Source organism: Protopterus annectens, chromosome 2.part0, assembly GCF_019279795.1.
Source record: "Protopterus annectens isolate FY-2018-M chromosome 2.part0, PAN1.0, whole genome shotgun sequence".
In the NCBI taxonomy this organism is placed as follows: Eukaryota; Metazoa; Chordata; order Ceratodontiformes; family Protopteridae; genus Protopterus; species Protopterus annectens.
Genome location: NC_056728.1, coordinates 204,244,557 through 204,266,560, shown reverse-complemented (window position 1 = coordinate 204,266,560; position 22,004 = coordinate 204,244,557). Strand labels below are relative to the sequence as shown.

Below are 22,004 nucleotides of genomic sequence, written 5' to 3'. Positions count from 1 at the left end.
CAATTCCTTGTGCCTGGTTCCAAGCACAGAATCTCTTCCATTTTTCTGCATAAGATTTTCTGGTGCTAGGCCTCCTGGCCTCCAACATAACATCCATCACTGCTTTAGACCAAGGCGTGTTTTGAATGGTTACATTATCCGCCATGCTGCCAGGTTTAAGGTCATGAGATGGCTGTGCAGGATCTGACTGTTTTGTTGGGTCAATAAGTGAGGAATTTGAGGCAATGTCCAGGCTGGGCAATGAGACAAGCTCTTTAGGATTGGGTACCAGTGCTGGCGGGGCCAGTCTGGGGCAATCAGTATCATTTTTGGCTTTTCTTGTCTGATCTTTAGGAGTACCCTGGGAAGTAGAGGGAGAGGGGGAAAGGCATATACTGTTAAGTTTTCCAGCTGAAAGATAGAGCATCCACTTTCCATGCTAGCTTGTGGTAAGTCCATGTGTAGAATTTCTGTAGTTGGCAGTTGTGAGGTGAGGCGAGGCGAATAGGTATATTTCCGGGCATCCCCAGTTCCTTGTTATCATGCTGAAGACTTGTGTATCCAATTTCCACTCGTGGGGATCCATTTGGTTTCTGCTTAGTTCGTCTGTCAAGAGAATTTATCCTTCCTGGCAGGTATTCTGCTCGCAGATGTACTTGGTAAGTCAAGGCTGTGTCCCACAAAGTCATGGCTAGTCTGCAGAGGGGGTAGGAATGTGTGCCTCCCTGCTTGCTCATGTACCACATGACTGTAGTATTGTCCATCTATCAATAGTTGTCCTGGATGAAGTAGATCCTTGAAGGCTGTCAGGGCATTTTGAACAGCTAGCATCTCTTTTTGATTGATATGTAGATACATTTGGCTTGTGGACCATGTGCCCTGAATACATCTTCCTGCCATATGGGCCCCCCCAAGCATAATGTGATGCATCTGTTGTTAATGTCTGCCTGGCTGTGGGTAAAGTGAAAGGCTGTCCCTTTGTTGTGGTGAGAGGCCTCTGCCCACCATCGAAACTCCTGTTGCAGGCAGGAAATAAGGGAGATTATTGTTTCCAGGCTGTGGCAATGTTGAGCCCAAACACTTTTTAGATACCATTGTAGTTTACTCATATGCAGTCTTGCATATGGAATTAGCAGAATGCAGGATGCTATGAAGCCCAAAGCCTGCAGAATTTTTCCTGCAGATAACTGGGTCTTTGTTGCCAACATTTTAAAATAAGTAGTCAGTTGTCTTTGTTTGTCTGGCGTGAGATAAGCCATCTGGGTAGTTGTATTTAAGCTTGCACCCAGGAATATTACCTCTTATGAGTGTACTAGTTTTGATTTCTTTTCATTTACTGTGTACCCTAGGCATGTTAGCAATCTTTTTACAAACCCCAGATGCTGTAGTAAAATGCCCTTGTTCTCTGCTTGAATAAGGCAATCGTCCAAGTAAGGATAAATTTGTATTCCTCTGTCTGAAAAATGCAATTACTGGTGCCAAGCATTTTGTGAAGACCCTGGGCGCAGTAGATAAGCCAAAGGGCAGTGCAGAGAATTTGTAGTGCATTGAGCCAGCTATAAATCTGAGGTATCTTCTGCATGAATGTTGGATTGGGACATGCAGGTATGCCTCTTTTAGGTCTCTTGTCCAGCATGGGCAGAAACTGCTGCAGAATCAACATTTTGAATTTCGGAATATCCAGAAATGTTTAGAATAGACAGGTCCAGTATTGGTCTCCATGCATTGTCTTTTCTGGGCACCAAGAAGAGCCTTGAGTAAAATCCTAGTCCCTGCTCTTGCTATGGCACTCATTGAATGGCCCCTCATGTCGATGAGGGCTGAAACTTGTTTTTGAGCCTCTGCCCATTGACTGTGTGGCAGGTCTGGCATTCCGTTTGCTCTTGGCAGGGTGTGAAAATCGAACCTGTAGCCTTGAGAAACTATATTCAGAACCAATTTGTCCTGGGTGATCATGTGCCAATTTTGTGAAAAAAGTGCTAGTTTTTCCCGTAAAGGGGCTGCCAGAAGATAAGTGCTTGGTGCTGGCAAGGGAAAGTAACAGACTGTTTCCTGTATGGCTGTGATTTATCTTCTCGACTTCCGGAGGTAGAAGCACCCCATTGTTTAGGCCTGTATGAGCCCTGGGGCTGGGATCTGCCTCGGGGGCATCTAACTGCCTCTGTGGCCTGTCTGACACTGGAAAGGACCAATTTTTTGCAGGCCAGTTCCTGCTAAATCTGGGAGGTTGTACCTGTAAGAAATCCTTGACTGTGTGCATAGATTTAGCTTTGTCCTCCATTTTCTTCAACACCTCCTCTGCTTTAACACCAAACAAGGTGTCATGCTATAATGGAGCATCTAATAATTTTGCTATGACATGATCAGGCAGATTGTGTTCCTTTAACCAAGCATGCCTCCTAATGACAGAACCCGTAACAGCGGCCCTGCAGGTGGCCTCCAGAGAATCAAAACCACATTGCAAAGTATGCTTTCTCACTTGTTCAGCTGCATGCAATAAATCCTGCATTTCTTTGTTTTCTGCACATTCAGAATTTGTCAACATTTTCAGTTTTAGTAGTGACATAAGATATTGTTGATATTTAAGCACATGAAACTGGCAATTTAAGGCCCTTACTGCCAAGGCAGCAGAAGTGTAAATCTTTTTCCCCCATCTGTCCAGGGCCCTTGAATCCCTATCAGAGGGAATATGTTTTTTTTGCAGTGGATGCCTTGACCCCTTTGGGACCAGGAGATATAGTTTCTGGGTCAGCAGCAGGGTTTTTATAAAGAAATTTATGAGAGTCAGGAACCCTGTAGTATCTGTATGGCTTTAACAGGAGCTGGTGGTAAAGAGTCAGGAGTGAGACTGGACTCTATAAATACATCTTTCTACAATGTCTAAAACAGGAGGAATAGCAAGAGGCCTGTGGTGAGGTAGTAAAAGAAAATTTCTATGCCTTTTCTTAGATTCTGAGTAATCTTGGCTCTCCCAGTGAAAATGCTCCCTCATAGTATGCACGGTCTACCCAAAAGAATAATCTTCAGGAGGAGAGGCTGAAGGGATAGATTCTTCAGCATCTGAATCCTCATAAGGAGGAAGAGTATCCCTGTTCAGAAGAGGAATCAGAGGAAATGGAAACCTAATCTGAAGGTTCATATTCTGTCTCTTGCCTAGGTCTCTTATCTGGAGGGAGATTGGAACCCCTGATCAAAGTAATTAGGTCTTCGGCCAATTTAAGCATCTGTTTGTTAGGCATGGAGGCCTGTCCTGGTGAATGTTGTACTTGTTTCTTTGTCTTTAGAGGTGCTTTAGTCTTTGCCTTTGAAGCTGAAGTCATTTTTACATATAACTGTGTAGGCCTGAAAACACCCTCAGAAGCAGATGCCTGCTCAGCGGCTCTGAACCCATCTGAGGGAATAGTTTCCAAGGGTCCAATACCTTGAGTTTCCCAGCGGCCTAGTCGGCTCCACATGGGAGTCTAAAGCAGCCTGTGGCTCTAAGGTAGCGGGCATCAGAGGCTGAAAAAGCGCCTCACTGAGAACCGGCAACTGGCCTAGCCGAAGCCTCATCGGTTTTGGACCTCTGATGCCTGTCCTTTTCTTTGTCTCTGCGCTTTTTATAAATTCTGGTAGTCGGCTGTTCTGACGGCATTATATAATTAAATCTTCTGCCAAAATAATGAAATACAAAATCGTACCGACGCTTAATAGTGCGTTGGTTAAATCTAGCACAAAACCGACAGCTAGCAACATTGTGGTCGGGGCCTAGGCAAGGAATACAGTAAGAATGAAAATCCTTATGAGGTATTTGCTGCACACAAGAAATAAATAACTTTTTCTGACATCGGTCTGGAGCAAGAAAAAAAGTTTCCCCAATGGGGTACTTAGCTTTAATGAAGACTTCGGATCTGAAATTCGAACTTGAAAATCTCAAGAGTCGGCTGACCAGCACTTGCAAACTGCTTTTGCTTTGGGCACCATGCCAAGAAAATGGCTTTGGTTGCATCTTTTGCAGCCCTGGTGCACTGACGTCAGGGAGGAGGCGACAGCAACAGACGCCGGACCAGGACTTTGGAATTCAGGCCGACTGCAGGTAGCCTGCCAGCAGGATAACCCAACTGTAATGCCGGCAACAGTGAAACATGATAAACATCTACAGATTTAACTGTCTATGATGCATCATGCAGGCAGAGATGATTTGCTCTGCTAAGTACGTGAGAAGTTGAGTTTAAAAAAAAAAAAAAATAGGTGAGCTTTCTCTTCCTTTGGCTCCAGTGCAAGGAAATAAGTTTTAAAAAGTACAAGCAGGTATCTGGTACCTACACAGTGCTGGAACCATACTTTAGGGAGAAAAGAAACTTAATAACGGAGTTAAACTGTATGAGAGGGTGGAATTTTCCTTCAAGAATACAACATGCAGGAGGGAGGGTGGGAAAAACTGCATGCAGAGAGAGAGACCACAATATTCACTGAAACAAATAAATGCAGTACAGTTTTGTTAACTATCACTGAAACAATGCAAGTGCAAATAAAGCATACTTAAATTAGCATGTATGTTCAGATGGTTGTACAAGAGTCACAGACAGAAATGCAACTATACCAGTACTACAAGACAAAGGACAGACCCTCAGGCTTTCAGATAAAAATAAAAACCTCACAGAAGTAAAACAATCCCCACTGAAACTGGAACTGGCTGGCTTACAATTCTAGTGCTGAACTAGCACTGAAACTGCATGCAGAGAGACCACAATATTCAATTAACAGTCAATGAAACAAATAAATGAATGCGGTACAGTTTTGTTTACTATCACTGAAACAATTCAAGTGCAAAAAGTATACTTAATCAGCTTGTATGTCCAGATGGTTGGTCACAGCCAGAGCGCGTGCACATACATACGCACACACATTAGACACACATTAATAAAAATAAAATTATACCTGCTAACCACAGCAGAAAATCAATATTTTCTTCATACTGAAATGTGGGTAGACTTCTGACTTATCTGCAGTTCTCCTCCACCCGACAATTTCCAAACAGTTTTAGCTTCAAAAGCAAAATACTTACTTTGAAGAAGCACTGTGGTGGTGGTAGCTTCTGAAATGTTAATCTCCTGAACCTGTTTTGCATCGTTCAGTGGAGCAAAGCGTACAAGGAAGTCTGTAAGACCAGCTGAATCTGGTGCAACCCAAGTCAACCGTGTTGTGTCAGGACCAATATTGGTGAAGCGCAGATCAGTTGCAGAAGGGACAGCTATAAAGCAATACAATGTATACATTAAGAGTTCCAATTAAAGGAAAAGAAACTCCACCAATGAAGACAAAACATAAGCCCTATGGAAAAAACACTGAATAAAAGAGCTTCAAATATGCTTAGTTTCTATGACAGACAAAACTAGTAGCCATATGACTCAAATTTTAACTGCACATGTCCCAGCTTATTAAAAGCTACCTTCTCTGTCAAGCATCCCTGAAGACCCTAAAATAAATGGCCAAAAGCACAGCTGCCAGTTTAGTCACAAATATTATAATAGAAGGACCACAGCTGACGTATGATTCCTTATTCATGAGAATTACCTTAAGGGTAAAATTTGCCACTCAGTCCTGACTTCACAGGTGAAAAGTTTTGCTATGCTTTGATACATGGAAGAGGGTCTGAAGGAGTGCAGCTCAGATTATCTTGCATCTTTTTTTTTTTAGCCAAAAGCTTCACCAATAAGTATACCCTGGACCATAATCACCATGCAACCTGGGGAACAGTACATCACTTCAACCAAGCAAGAAAAGACAGTTGTGTACACTTAACATAAATGTAGATGTTAGAGTGTATTCACTGTTGCAGTAATCACATTTGGGTTGTTCCTGGCCAGGGTAGCCCTCGGCCAGTCCAAATACCGGAGACTCAGTATTTCTGCACCGGTTGCCGTCGCATGAGGACGGACGTCAGGACTTCAGTAGTATAAAGCAAGGAAGCTGACACCATTACATCAGTTTTTCTTCCCTAACCTGTCAGAAACCCCCAAAGTAGGAGGACAGGTTCTGTTAGAAGAAAGTACAGTTTTGTACCTACCATAAATGTAGATGTCCGATAGGTATGCATCTGCAGTCATCACATATGGGTTTGTCCTGCCTCAGGCAGCCCTTCGGTCGGACGGATTCCAAAGTCTGGGTCCGGCGTCGGCTGATGTTGCATTTTCCCAGTCAGAGCGCCTGGGGTATAAAAGCATCCGCCGACGCCATCTTCCTCAGTTTTTCTTGCCCCAGATGCCAGGTGCCCTCTAAGGAAGGCTAAATTTGGAGAGATGCATTTAAAAATCCAAACATGCACAATAATATAAAAACAAATACACCATAATAGATCCCCCCAGCTAGCTATTAGAGGGGTAAGTACCCAAGGAATACCACAGAGGGGAAGGGGGGAGGGTAAACCCGACTGCAGATGCATACCTATCGGACATCTACATTTATGGTAGGTACAAAACTGTACTATGTCCTTCAAGGATGCATCTGCAGTCATCACATATGGGTAGAATACCATACCCAATCTGGGGGTGGAGGAACTATGTAAAGGATGGTGTAGCTAAAATGCCCTGCAGGACTGCCGTAGCAAAGCCTGCTCTGGATCTGGAATATAAAGGTAAATTGTAATGCTTGGCAAATGTATGCATGGAGCTCCATGTAGCAGCTTCTAAAATGTCCTTGGTAGCCACCCCTCTTAATGCGGCTGTGGAGGTGGCTGTGGCTCTCGTGGAATGAGGTCTAATGTTAGTTGGCACAGTTTTTCCATGAAAGGAGTAACAAAAACGAAAGCAATTCCCTATCCATTTTGAAATAGTTTGTTTGGAAATTGCTTTTCCTTGTGTACCAGCAGCATATGCTATGAACAGCTGGTCAGTTTTTCTGTAACCTTTAGTTCTGTCCAAGTAGTAGCGCAACTGTCTGTGTATGTCCAGAGTGTGCAGAAGTTTCTCCCCTTTGTTTTGTGGATTTGGGAAGAAGGTAGGTAAATGAATAGCTTGATTTAATGAAACCCTGGATACCACCTTTGGCATAAATGTAGGATTGGTTCTTAGTGAAACTCTGTCCTGATGAAAAGTAAGAAAAAAGGCTGTACTGCCATAAGAGCCTGTAACTCAGATACTCGTCTTGCTGAGGTTATGGCCAGAAGGAAAGCAGTCTTCCAAGACAGGAACTGTAGTTCTGCAGATGCTGCTGGTTCAAAGGGAGGCAATGTTAGTTTTTCCAACACGAAGTTAAGGTCCCAAGTAGGTAGAGGTGGTTTCCTTGGAGGATTGATGTTTTTGATTCCTCTTAGAAACTGTCTTAGGAGAGGACGAGAGAAGACAGGCGGATCTGTGTTGTACTCTGCTGAAATTGCTGAAGCATGCATTTTAATGGAAGAGTAAGACAGACCATTGTGGAACATTTCTGCCAAGTATTCCAGGATATGTGCCATGCTCATCACTGTCGCATCTAGGCCCTTTGTGGTGTTCCAAATGTGAAATCTTTTCCATTATGCTGAATATGCCTTTCTTGTGGAAGGCCGGCGAGCTTCCATAATAATATCTTTCACTCTCTGGGATAGCTTGTCCTGAGGAGGAGTCAAGGTATTTTCCAGGCTGTTAGTTGCAAGGTTTTCAGGTTGGGATGCAGAGTCTTGTAATTGTGCTGTATCAGTAGCAGTGGCCAAAGAGGAAGAGGCCATGGTTTCGTACGTGACATGCTCTTTAATAGTGGGTACTAGTGCTGTCTTGGCCAGTCCGGAGCTATCAGAATCACCTTTGTCTGCTCTGTCCTGATCTTCAACAAAACCTTGGTCATTAATGGAAGAGGTGGAAATGCATACACTGTTCGAGTTCTCCAGCTGAAAGAGAGGGCGTCCACTTTCCATGCTTGTGGGTGGTAGATGTTGAGCAGAATTTCTTCAGTTGATGATTGTGGGGGGAGGCAAAAAGATCTAAGTCCGGTCTCCCCCATAATTGTGTTATCTGTAGAAAGATGTCTGGGTGCAGCATCCATTCGTGTGCATCCATGATGTTTCTGCTTAAGCTGTCCACCAGTATATTGTCTTTCCCTGGCACAAACTGGGATTGTAGCTGTATATTGAGTTTCAGGGAAAGTTCCCATAGATTCACTGCCAGCCTGCAAAGAGGATAGGAATGGGTGCCTCCTTGCTTATGTACCACATAACCGTGGTGTTGTCTGTCCTTATTAACAGATGGTCATGATGCAGAAAGGGTTTGAAGGCTTCGACTGCATGTATCACTGCCAGCATTTTCTTTTGGTTTATGTGCATGCGCAGCTCTTTTTGTGACCATAGACCTTGAATGCATCTTCCCTCCATGTGCGCTCCCCATCCGTGGTCTGAAGCGTCTGTTGTAATGGTTTGGCTGGCTATTGGTTTGCTAAAAGGCAGACCCCTGTTTGACTGGCTTGCTTGAGCCCACCACAGAAATTCCTTTTGAAGGCATGGAATGAGTGGTATCAAAGTTTCCAGGCTGTGACTGTGCTGAGTCCATAAACTCCTTAGGTACCATTGTAGTTTCTCATATGTAGTCTTGCTTGCGGAATCAGAAGTATGCAAGAAGCCATGTAACCCAGGGCTTGCAGGATTTTCCTTGCAGTCAGCTGGGTTTGTCTTGTCAGATTTTTGAAGTAATCTGGTAGTTGACTTTGCTTTTCTTCTGTAAGAATGGCCATTTGGGTGGTTGTATCTAGATCTGCACCCAGAAAGGTTATTCTTTGGGATGGAACAAGTCTTGATTTGTGGAAGTTGACTGTATATCCCAAGGCCTGAAGTAGGTGAATGGCATAATTCAAGTGTTTTACCAAAGTTTGTTGGCTGTCCGCTTGTATAAGGCAGTCGTCCAGATATGGGTATATTTGCATCCCCTGAAGTCTGCAGTGTGCAATCACTGATGCCAGGCATTTCGTGAATACTCTTGGTACTGAATCATATGAAATTGACAATTTAATGCCCTCGTAGAAAGAGTAGCAGAAGTATACACTTTTTTGCCCCATCTCTCTAAAGCTCTGGACTCCCTTTCAGAGGGGAGAGGATTTTTAGCAGTGGCAGCTGCAACCCCTTTAGGGCCCTGGGAAATAGTTTCTGGATCTGCAGAGTGGGCCTTGTAAAGGTAAAGATGCGAGTCCGGGACCCTGTAGTACCTGTCAGGTTTGGCAGGAGCCGGAGGAAGATAATCAGGGGTTGTGCTAGAGTCCGAGTACACATCATCAATGACATTCAAAACAGGATGAATAGCTAAAGGCCTATGCTGAGGCAAATGTAAAAAGGTCCTTAATCTTTTCCTGGAATCAGAGAATTCCTGGCCCTGCCATTGGAAATGCTCTCTCATGGTGTGTAGCGTCTCCCCAAAGGAAAACTCTTCAGGAGGGGAGGCCGAGGGAATAGATTCCTCTGCATCAGAATCCTCGTAGGCTGAATAAGCCTCCTCCTGGTGGTCCGAGAGAGTAGAGAAATCAGAGGCCTCATCTGAGGAGTGTGGATCAGAGGGATCAACCCTGGGCCTTTTGTCTGGAGGAGGTTGAGAGCCCCTGTCCGGATGAGGTTGAGAGCCCCTAATTAAGGAGATAAGATCCTCTGCTAAGCTTAGAATTTGTGATCCTGTAGAGGGTCCCCTGAGGGATAACCTTGGGAGGCAAAGCTTTTGAAAGTTTAGCAGCTTTAGCCCTGGAGAATGCCTTAATGGACATGGATGCAGGAGGCCTGGCTGCACTACGTGCTGGTGTAGATTTGTCTAAAGCAATATTGTTGGAAAGTTCCAGGACACCAGTTTCTGTTGGCAATTCAATAACAGACTCGGCCGGGGCCTCCGGGGCCGAGGTAGTCGGTTGAGCGGTTTCTGAAATTGGAAGTACCAAGGACTCTGTTTCAGCCGAGACCAAGACACTCACGGTAGGCCTGGCCGTGGTTTCAGCCGAGACCGCGGTCCACGTGTGTCGGTCCTTGTCCTTCCATTTTTTAACTAAATGATAAGTCGGAGTCTCCGACAGCATCTTATACGAAAAACTAGCCCCAAAAATTCCTCTGCAAACTCTGCCCGACGTCCAAGAGTGCACTGGTTGAAGGAAGCACAGGCTGAACAGGCCGAGACGTCGTGGTCTGGGCCTAGGCAGGGGAGGCAGTAAGAGTGGAAATCCTTATGAGGTATTTGTTTCCCCACAAGTCAAACAATTATTAACTTTATCTGACATCGGCTGAGGCAAGAAAGAGTCCCCAACAGGGTACTTAGCTTTTTGAAGTCTTCGGTAGCTGAATTACAGGAGCTGGCCAACCGGCACTTGCGAACTGCTTCTGCTTAGGGCACCACGCGGCAAGAAAGACTGAGGAAGATGGCATCAGCGGATGCTTTTATACCCCAGGCACTCTGTCGTCGGGGAAAATGCAACATCAGCTGACGCCGGACCCAGACTTTGAAATCCAGCCGACTGAAGGGCTGCCTGAGGCAGGACAACTCATATGTGATGACTGCAGATGCATCCTTGAAGGACATCCCCACCAGTGGAAAATAAATACTAATATGTCCCTTGTAAGGAAAGAACAACAAGGAAGAATGATAATTAAAAAAGAAACAGGAAAAAAAGGGGGATGGAGGGAGGGAAACAAGGACTGCAACAATGAATACACTCCAGCATCTACATTTATGATAAGTGTAGACAACTGTACTATGTTCTTCATGTTTCCCTGTTGCAGTCATCACATTTGGGTAGATTCCCAAAGCTGAGGAAATGGGTTGAGGCAGGCAAGACAACTAGGGGATGGTTAGAATGCCTTGCATGACTGCAGAGGCAAACCCTGCCCTGGATTTGGAGAAGAGAGGCGGATGGTAATGCTTGGTAAAAGTGTAAACAGATGTCCAGGTGGCATCCTCCAAAATGTCCCTGGTGAGGACTCCTCTGAGGAAAGCTGCAGATATGGAGGCTGCTCTGGGGGAAGGCTTTCCGTGCTGTTTGTAGCAGAAATGGATGCAGTGCGCTATACATTTGGAAATGGTATGCTTGGAGATGGTTTTGCCTTCTGCCCCTGTAGCAAAGCTAACCAACAACTGATTAGACATTCTGAAGGATTTAGTCCTGTCCCGACAGAATCTGAGCTGTCTGTGCACATATAGACAGTGAAGAATCCTTTCCCCCTTGTTCTGGGGATTAGGAAAGAAGGTGAGCAAATGAATGAATGAGTTGAGAGACTCACTTGACATCGCCTTGGGCAAGAAGGATGCTTTAGTTCTGAGGGATACCCTGTCTGCATGGAAGATGATGATGGGTTCCACAGTCATGAGTGCTTGCAGCTCAGACTCTTCTGGCTGAAGTGATGGCCAAATGAAATGCTGTCTTCCAGGAGGGAAATTTTAGCTCTGCAGAAGAAGCTGGTACAAAAGGCAGAAGGGTGAGCATTACCAAGATAAAGTTAAAGTCCCAAGCTGGTGTTGGTGCCCTTCTGGTGGGCTTAAGTTGCTAGCCCCTCTGAGGAACTGCTTGATGAAAGAAGGCGAGAAAAGGGGCTGCTCAGTGGGAAGATGAGCAGAAATAGCAGAGGCATGAATTTTATAAAGGAGAAAGACCACCGTGTAGTAAATTAGCTAGGTAATCTAGGATGAGAGGGATGGAGGGCTGTGCCATTTTGGCCCCCCCTTAGCCTGGATCCAGGTGCAGAACATTTTCCATTTATCTGCATAAGACTCATGTGCTAGGAGGTCTGGCCTCACTGACTATATCCAGAACCTGTTTACTGAGGATGGCAGAATGGTCTGGGGTTAGGGAATAAGCCAAGCTGCCAAACTGAGCGTCTGCAAATGGGGATGCATGAACTCCCCTTCCCCTCTGGGTCAGGTGGTTTGGAATCTGAGGAAGATGCCATGGAGGCAGGGGCAGGCTGCGCAGCAAAGGGTACCAGTGTTGTCGGGGCCGGTCTAGAGGTATAAAAACAGTCCTTGGTTTTTCCTCCCCTATTTTGAGCTGTACCCAGGGGATGAGAGGGGGAGGAAAGGCATAGACAGACATTGACCCAGGGGAAGGGCAAAGCATCCACTTTCCAAGCCATGCAGTGATGCACTCTGGTACAGAATTTGCTGAGCTGATGGTTGGTGTGGGAGGAAAATAGGTTGACCTTTGGGGCTCCCCATTTCTGAGTTATTAGGGTGAAGGTACTTCTGTTGAGCTGCCACTTGTATGGGTCCAGAAGTTTTCTGCTTAATTGGTCTGCCAGGGAGTTGAGAGAGCCTGGTAGGAATTGCGCTAACAGGTGCAGTTGCATGGAAGAGTTTGTTATCCAAAGGGTCATGGCCAGCCTGCACAGAGGGCAGGAGCGAGTTCCTTCCTGCTTGTTGATGTTTATCACAGAGGTGTCTGTTTTGATCAGGAAAACCTATGGAGAGAGAAAGGGTTTGAAAGCTATCAAGGACTGCTGCACAACCCATCATCTATTTTTGATTGATGTGCAGGGGGATTTGCTGTGGGCTCTACTGGCCCTGCATGCACCTGCCATCCAGGTGTGCACCCCAAGCATAGTCTGATGCGTCTGTGGTGAGGGTCTGGGCGATGGGGAGAAGGGCAGTCCATTGTTGTGGGAGCATGCTGTTGCCCAGCAAAGAAATTCCTTTCTGAGGCAAGGAATTATAGGTAGAAGAATTTCCAGGTCTTGAGAAGGTTGACACCAAAGGCTCTTTAGGTACCATTGAAGTTTCCTCATATGTAGTCTGGCATATGGAATGAATAGTATGCAAGATGCGATGAGCTTGCAGGATATTCCTTGCAGATAGCTGGCGTCTGGTGGCCAGTTGAGAGAAGTAGGCTATCAGGAAAATTTCTCTGGTGTAAGGTATGCCATCTAGGATGCAGTGTCCAGACTTGCTCCCAGGAAGATTATCCTTTGGGTGGGCACCTTTTTGGATTTCTTTTCATTGATTCTGTACCCTAGGGAGGTTATTAGGGTCTTTACAAAGGCCAGGTGCTTGAGCAGCTTTTCTTGGCTGTCTGCCTGAACAAGGCCATTACCCAAGTATGGGTAAATGTAAATATTACTTTGTCTGCAAAAGGCAATGGTCAGACCAAGACCTTTTCTGAAAACTCTGGGAGCAGTAGATAAGCCAAAAGGAAGCACATGATTCCCTGATAGGAATGTGGAGGTAGGCCTCTTAGATCTAGGATGGCTAGCCAAGTATCCTTGTAAAGCATGGGTAGCAGCTGCTGGAGGGTGAGCATTTTGAATTTTGGGATCACCAGGAAGGTGTTTAGAATAGATAGAGGATGGAGCACCAGGTGCCCTCTTTTCTGGGCATCAGAAAAAGTCTGCAGTAGAAGCCTTGGCCTATCTGTTCTGCAGGAACATGCTCAACTGCCCTCAGAGAGCAGGGAATGGAGTTGCTTTTGAGCCTCTGCCCATTGCTTTTGGTGGTAGATCTGGGAACCCTTTTGGGGTTGGAAGGGTGTGGAATGAGAATTTGTATCCCTGAGACACAATGTTCAGAACCCAATGGTCCTTGGTAATGGTGGCCCAGGTGCTTGAGTGAAAGGAGAGTTTTCCTCCTAGGGGTAAGTGAAGGTGGGCAATGGGGAGGTCGAGAGGAGACAAGTCATTGTGAATTCTTACCCCAAGGGGGCCGCTTAGAAAACCCTGGTTTATATTTCTGCATACTGTGAGGCTACTGTCTGGGGGTATGTTTCCACAGGGCCTAGACTGGGGCCTGTTTACTCGGCACAGGAAAGGACCAGTGCTTGGGAGGGACAATGCCTGCTAAACGTATTGGGCTGGACCTGTAAGAGATCTTTAATTATTGGCAAAGATTTTGCTTTTTCTTCCATCTTTAAGACCTCTTCTGCCTTCGTGCCAAATAAGTTATCTTTTTGCAAGGGGACATCCAACAATTTAGATATGACATGGTCTGGCAGGGGTTGTTACTTAAGCCATGCAGGTCTTCTAATGACAGATCCAGTGACTGCTGCCCTGCAAGAAGCTTCTAGGGCTTCAAAACCACAGTGCAAAGTGTGTTTAGTTACTTGACTTGGAGAATGCAGTAAGTCTAGTAAATCTTCCTTTCCTGCTTGGGTAGATTTTAAAGACATTTTTTGTTTAAGGAGTTCCAAGGTATGTTGCTGATATTTCAGCATATGGAACTGACAATTTAGTGCCCTGATAGCAAGAGTAGCGGAGGTGTATACTTTATTACCTTATCTCTCCAATGTTCAGGAATCGCTGTCTGAGGGGGTGGGATTCTTAGCAGAGGTTGCTTTAATCCCTTTGGCCCTTGAGAAATGACCTCAGGGTCAGCTGTTGGATTTTTAAAAAGATATTTTTGTGAGTCAGGGACTCCAAGTACTTGCCTGGTTTTCTGGGAGCAGGAGGTAGGGCATCAGGAGTCAAGCTGGATTCAAGGAAAACATCCACAACATCCAGGACTGGGGGATGACCAAGGGTCTGTGTTGCTGAAGATCTAGGAATTTCCCAAGTCTCTTTTTAGACTGAGGGTATTCCTGACTCTCCCAATGGAAATGCTCATTTAAAGTATGTAGGGTTTCTCCAAAGGAAAAAACCTCTGGGTGAGAGGCTGAAGGAATGGAGTCCTCCGTATCAGAATCCTCATAAGTGGAGAGGGCTTGCATGTCTCCATAGTCAGATACATCAGATTCATCTGACTCTTGTTCAGACAAAATTACAGGGGACAGATCTCTTTCTTTTGATGGGATAGCTTGGCTTCCCTTGATCAGCATGATAATGTCCTCCACCATTTTAAGCATTTGAGACTGAGGTAAGATAGCAGGTGCCTGAGAGCGGGTCATTGGTGACTTGGGTGTGGTTCGAACCCTGGGCCTAAAAAACTTGGCTGTTTTTGAAAAGAACGGTGGTCACAGAACAAGACGTCTGTGTCGAAATTCGGTAGTGCGAAGGACTTCCTCAGAAGCCGGTGCCTGCTCAGCGGATCCAGACCCATGCAAGGTAGAGACGACACCAAGATCCTGAGTCGAAGAGTTTTGCGGCATACTGGACTACGAAAGGGTCTCAGTAGCAGCCTGCAAAACAACTGAAGCAGGCATCAAGGGCTGCGAAAGTGCCCGAGTACCAGAGGACTTGCAACAAGCTTAACTGAAGTGTCGTTGGTAAGTTTGGACCTGTGAAGTCTGTCTCTATCAACGTTTTTTCAGATTTGCTGTCGGATGGCTTACTGAAGCCATATCTGAATTAGAGGACTGTAAACGAAAATATCTCGCTACAATAAGCGACTGACGATGGATAGTTCTGGCTTTGAACAAAGCACAGAAGCAACAACGGGTGACATTGTGGTCTGGGCCTAAACAAGTGATGCAGTAAGAGTGGAAGCCTCAGCATATTTGCTTTCCACAGGCGAGAAAATTAACAACTTTTTTGGACATCAGTTAGTGAAAGAAAAAAGGATCCCCAACGGGGTACTTAGCTTTAGAAGACTTCAACTTCAATTTGGAAATGAAAACTCAGGTAGCGGCCGACCGGCACTCATATGAACTGCTTCTGCTTCAGGCTCCATGGCAAGAAAGACTGATGTAATGGCATCAGCTGCCTTATTTTATACTAATGACGAACTTACGTCAGTCCAAGCGACAGCAAACAATGTAGAAATACTAAGTCTCTGGTATTCGGGATGGCCAAGGGCTACCCTGGCAGGGATAACCCAAATGTGATGACTGCAACAGTGAAACATGAAGAACATCGAAACAAATAGGGCTCTAAAAAAATACCCTACATGCCCTTAAAGTAGGGTCATTGGGGAGATGAGGTAATACCTGGTTTAAGCCCCTTCAAGGAGAAGGCAGAAAAACTGTGTACACCCATTTCAAACTTCAGTTTAGCAAAGAAAAAATGGAACAGCAATACAAACAAGATCTTCATATGCCTGGTCTTAAAATGTTAAGAGATAGTAGGACCACAATCATATTCCACACTCCACTGCAGGCACCTGTTTCTTAGACTTATCTTGGGTGTCTTGTTTGAGTCAGACAGATTGCAAACAAGCAGCTGTGCCCCAGATCCAGTAACAAAGACGTTACAGTTGTGTACACTTGCCATAAATGTAGATGTTAGAGTGTATTCACTGTTGCAGTCATCACACTTGGGTTATCTGCCTGCAGGTAACCCTCAGTTGGCCTGAATACCAGAGTCTTGGAATTTCTGTCTCGGATGCTGTCGCCTCTTCCATGATGTCAGGTCGTTAGGGGGTATAAAACATGCAGCAGATGCCATTACATCAGTTCTTCTTACCCCAGATTGTCAGGAGCCCCAAAAATAGGAGCAATTACATGGTGTAGAACACCTCCAGTAAAAAGTAAATACCATTGCCATAAGATATGGCCAAAAAGAGGATAGGTAGAAAGTATACAAAAGTCAGGGGACTGGAGGGAGGGTAACCAGAACTGCAACACTGAATACACTCGAACATCAACATTTATGTTACGTGTACACAACTGTTCTATGTTCTTTGTGTTTATCTGTTGCAGTCATCACACTTTGGTTGATTCCCAAAGCTGAGGAAGGGTGAAGGCAGTCAAGTAGTATTAAGGCTGGCTAGCAGGCCATTTAAGACTGCTGTGGCAAATCCAGCTTTGGATTTAGAAAAGATAGGTAAATGGTAATGCTTGGTGAAGGTGTGTACAGAACTCCAGGTTGCAGCTTCCAGGATGTCCCTGGTAGGTACTCCCCTGAGAAATGCTGTAGAGATTTAGATAGCCGTAGTGGAATGAGTTCTGATCCCCTGTGGGGTAGGTTTTCCATTCTGTTTGTAGCAGAAATGGATGCAGTGTGCTATCCATTTGGAAATGGTTTGCTTTGAAATGGCCTTGCCCTCTGCCCCTGTAGCAAAGCGGACTAGCAGCTGGTCAGATTTTCTGAAAGGTTTAGTCCTGTCAAGGGTTAACCCGAGCTCTCTGTGCACGCCCAAGGAGAGCAGGATCCTCTCTCCTTTATTCTGAGGGTTAGGGGAAAAGGTTGGTAAATGGATGGATTGGTTTAAAGCCACACTGGATACTACCTTGACCATAAATGATGGGTTAAATACGGAGGGAAACCCTGTCAGCATGGAAAATAATGAAGGGTTCCACAGTCATTAGTGCCTGTAACTCACACACTCTTCTTGCTGAAGTGATGTCTAGAAGTAAGGCCATTTTCCAAGAAAGGAATGTTAACTCTGCTGCAGCAGCAGGCTCAAAAGGGGGAAGCATGAGCTTCTCTAGTACAAAGTTGAAGTTCCAGGCAAGGGTGGGAGCTCTCCTCAGGGGCCTTAAATTGTTAGCTCCTCTCAGGAACTGTTTGAGGAGAGGGAGAGAAAAGATAGGTGGGCTCAGTACTGTAATGAGCTGAGATGGCAGAGGCATGAATCTTAATTGAGGAGAAGGATACGCCTTTGTGGAGCAGCTCTGTTAGGCAATCTAGGATTTGAGGTAAGGTGGACACGGCTGCGTCCTTTCCTTGAGGCTGGCTCCAAGAATATTTTTTCTACTGCTCTGAATAGGATTTCCTAATACTAGGCCTTCTGGCCTCAAGGATGACGTCCAGCACCTGTTTGTTGAGGGTTGCTGGTGGTGTATTCAGGGGATAAGCCAGGCTGGAAGGTTCAGGGTTTGCAGCCGTGGATGCAAAATCTGCCCCTCCTGCTGGGACAGCAGGGAGGGAGTCTGATGTAGGTGCCAGGGTAGTACTGCTGTCAGACTGTGTAGGAGTGGGTACCAGTGCTGGCGTGGCCAGTCTGGGGCAATAAGGATTGTCCTTGGTCTGTCCTGTTTGATCTTGAATAGTACATTTGAGAGGATGGGCAGGGGGGGGGGATAAATTGAGAGGTTTTCCCATGTAAAAGATAGGGCATCCACTTTCCACACTTGGCTGTGAGGATTTCTGGTGCAAAATTTGCTCAATTGATGGTTTTGGGGGGAAGCAAAGAGGTCCACCTCTGGTGTCCCCCACCTGTGGATTATAAGTCTGAATGAGGTGGGTTCCAGTTTCCACTTGTGTGGGTCCAGTAGATTTCTGCTCAAGTAGTCTGCCAGTGAATTTTGTTTGCCTGGCAGGAAATGACCTTGCAGATGCACTTGATTGTTCAAGGCTGTGTTAGCTGTGGCTAACCTGCAGAGTATGTAGGAATGAGTTCCCCCCTGCTTGTTTATGTACCACAACTGTGGTGTCGTCTATCAGCTGTCCTCGAAGTAAGGTATTTGAAGGCTGTCAGAGCATTCTGTACAGCTAACATTACTTTTTGATTGATATGCAGGGGAATGTGTCCTGAGCTCAATTTGCCTTGAATGCATTTGCCTGCCATGTGTGCCCCCCCATGCATAGTCTGATGCATCTGTTTTCAGGGTATGGGCGGCGAGGGGTTGAGTGAAAGGAAGTCCCTTGTTGTGGTTCCATGCCTCTGCCCACCAAAGGAACTCTGCCCTTAGACAAGGAATGATAGGAATCAGTGTTTTCAGGTCCTGAGAATGTTGACAGAGACGCAAGTACCATTGAAGTTTCCTCATATAAAGTTTTCATATGGAATTAGTAGAATGCATGAGGCCATGAACCTTAGGGCTGGCAGTACTTTTCTTGTAGATAGCTAGGTTTTAGTGGCCATTAGTTTTTAGTAGTTTGTCAAATAAACCTGTTTTTCTTGAGTGAGGAATGCCATTTGGGTTCATAGGTTGGTACTAGGCTATCGGCCCTAGGGCCTATGCAAGCCTAGCCATAACAATTCCCTGGATATTTCTTCCCACAATATTTATTTCTCTGGGCCCCTGTCTAGCAGGGCGACTGACATGATCCCCGGGGTGAATATCCCATCTCCCATCCAATCATCAAGGTTCCTTTTGAAGAGGGCCAATGAGGCACTCTGCTTGACATGTATGGGCAGTCTATTCCAGAGTACGGGGAGTCTCGGTCAGGAACCTATCCCTCCAGCATGTTTTGTTCATTGTGATGACAAGGTTTAGATCCCTGGAGCGTGTGGCTCTGAGGGATTGGGATTTCTTTAAGTGGAGCATGTCCAACAGCTCAGGGTTTGACATGGCCTTGTATGTTAAGCAGAGATCGCCTCTGAGTAGAGGATATGCCATAGAGTATAGCTGGAGTTTTTTTTAGATGGTCAGCATATGGCATCTGCTTTAGACCCGTGATTCTTTTAGTGAGGTATTTCTGTGGCCTTTCCAGCTGTTGCAGATGTCTTGTGAGGTACACACTAAACGGGGCATTATACTCTATAATGGGTCTAATGAGGGATGAGTACAGTGGGGCAATGACTTCCTTTTTTCTGGATGAAAAGCCCTTAGTAATGAGGTGTGCCACATAGAATTTCCTGACTGTTGTGGCGATGTGGTTATCGAAAGTGAGACCACTGTCCACCTGTGTCCCTAAGTCTCTCATCACACTTTCGATGTTTAGCTTCCTGCCACCTATATGATAATTCATGGGTACATGTTTTTTTCCAAAGGGGATAACTATACATTTCTTGGCATTAAGCTTGAGCCCATGGCTCTGACACCAGGCATCTGTTTCTGTAAGGCCTTTTTGTAGAATATCCACATCATTTGGGGATTCAATAATGGCTCCCAGTTTGCAGTTATCTGCAAACTTTGTTAGCCAGAGTCCCTTAGTGTTGGCCTGTACTTCAGAGAAGCACATGCCAAACAAGAGTGGTCCCAGGACTGAACCCTGAGGTACTCCACTTGTATAGAGCTGGATTTGGTGCCGGCTACTTTTACAGTCTGGGTTCTGTCAGTAAGCCAGTTGGCAACCCATCGAGTGACGTAGGGATTTATGCTCAGCTTAGTAAGTTTATCTATGATTCCAGAGTGGGGGATGGTGTCAAAAGCCTTGGTGAGGTCCAGATAGGCTGTGTGGACCACCTTACCCTCGTCCACAGCTCTGGAGACTGATTCCAAGAATTTAATCAAATTCAGGAAACAAGATCAAACCCAAACTGGGTGGGGTCCAGTGTTTGAAGGTTGCCAATGTCTGTTTATAAGTTCCATGATAATGCGTTCCATGTCCTTGCGGATCAGGCTGGTCAGACTGATGGGATGGTAGTTCCCAGGATCCAAGGCGGATCCTCCCTTGTGGGGCGGGATAACTGTAGCTGTGCGCCACTCACCGGGCACGAAGCCTGAGGTGAGGTTATGATTAAACATGACACTTAGGTGGAGTTGCTAGTTCATTTTGCAGTTCATGTAGTACACGGCCTGGGATGTCATCTGGTCCCACAGATGCTGTATTCTTAGCTTTGGAGAGTGCGGTTTCTACCTGTGTGGCCGGGATTATCAGAATTTGGCAATTTTTTGGTATTGAGATGGGCCCTTTAAGGGGTGAGAGGGGAGTGAAGTTGGCACTAAATCAATCTGCCAGGATATTGGCAATATCCTTGGGACCAGTATATTTAATGCCATTCTGTTGTAGCTCAGAGCAGATCTGAGCATTGCCATTTAGATTCTTGACATAACTATAGAATGCCTTGTGGTTGTCTTTGGAATCTTTGGCAATTTTATTTTCGTAACTAGCTTTTGAGGATTTTATGAGGGATCTCACCTTCTTACTGAGGCTGGTGAGGGAGTTTTTTGCATCCTGGGATTTTCCACTTTTCCTGCAACAGTTTCATCCTTCTTTTGTATAGTTTGTTTATAGCAGGGGACCACCAGATTGGCTTCCTTTTTTTGGAGAAGAGCATCTTGGTTCTATTTGGGATGGCACGATTCATGCATGAGTGGATGTGCTCATACAGTGCCTTAGTGTAGGATTCTACAATTGAACTTCGATCCGGTCGGCATGGGTGTTGTGAAGTTGGTCACTTCTGACTTCAGTAGCATGAATTTGGCTTTGGAGAAGTTTTTTTAAGGTGGTTTCCTTACTGGGGAGTAGGGAAGGGATGTGGATGTTAAAGGTGATTTGCTTAAGGTCAGACCTGACCAATAAGGAGGTGACTACTGGTGTGGAGCATCTATCTCCCATGTTGGTAATGACCAGGTCTAGGATATTGGCTCCCCTGGTGGGACAATGGATTAGTTGATCCAGGGCATTGGAATTTATGAATTCCAAGAACCGTTGGGAAAAGGAGTTGGTACCAGAGTAGTTTTCCCAATTAATGATAGGGTAGTTGAAGTCACCCAGTATTAGGGTATTTGGTTGTATCTTAATATTTTCCAGTATGTTTAGAAAGGTGTAGTGAGAATCTTGAGGCATGGTGGGGGATCTGTAGCAAGCTACAATTTGGATTGCAGTCTTACCTAGTGTTAGTTGAACCTGGAGAATTTCAGATGCATTGTGTTGGGCAACTAGCCTGAGATGTGAATATCCTTGGTGAATATGGACACTCCTCACCTTTAGCTTTTCGGTCTTGGTTTTGTGGCCGAAAAGTGTGGTAAGAATTGAAGCCTGGTATTGCAGGGGTGCTCTCTGGAGCCTTGAACCAGGTCTCAGTTACTGCACAGATATCAATGTTCTCCATTTTTAGGAGTGCCTCGAGAGTGCATTTTGAGGTTTAGACTTCTAGCATTGAGTAGCATTACCTTCAGATTTTGCATGCTTGTGTCTGTTATGGTGGTGGTTTTGTCCTTTGAACCTTGCCTAAAAGAGGCACTATAGGGGTGGCAAGAGCTTTAGCCAGTAACCTGAATCCCAGGGGTGACAGGTGCAGACCATCTCTGGCAAAGCATCGTGGTTTGTCGATCATGTCTTCACAGGCAGACAAATACTGGATCCCCTTTGAATGACACCAGAAGCTTAGCCAATTGTTGAAGTCAATCATTTTGTCCTTATACTATGGTATCATTCTGGGCGAAAGCAGGATGCTACTCAGGGCTAGGGTCATACCTGCCTGGTTTCACATGATCCAAGAGCTCTTCCATGTCTCTCTTCATGTAGTCCAGGGAGGTATGTTTCAAGTCATTCACTCCAGCATGGACAATGACAGAGTCGTATTTGCACTTGTTGTGGAGTGTCTTGATTGTATGCGTTATGTGGCGGATCCTGGCACCCGACAGGCAGCTGACTGTAATTTTCTCCTTGTTCAGACTGGTGAGTGGGAAATCAGTGTGCCTGA

The 22,004-nt window shown here is 45.5% G+C and overlaps 1 protein-coding gene across 1 annotated transcript in view; it reads right to left on the bottom strand.

Annotated features, from left to right (window-relative positions):
• FN1 (fibronectin 1) overlaps positions 1–22,004 on the bottom strand; it is a gene marked incomplete in the record, with an annotated part of 4,425,379 nt that overhangs the window by 1,767,839 nt on the left and 2,635,536 nt on the right. Inside the window, 1 exon segment of the mRNA XM_044060668.1 lies at positions 5,027–5,212. Within this exon segment, the coding sequence (XP_043916603.1) occupies positions 5,027–5,212 (186 nt within the window).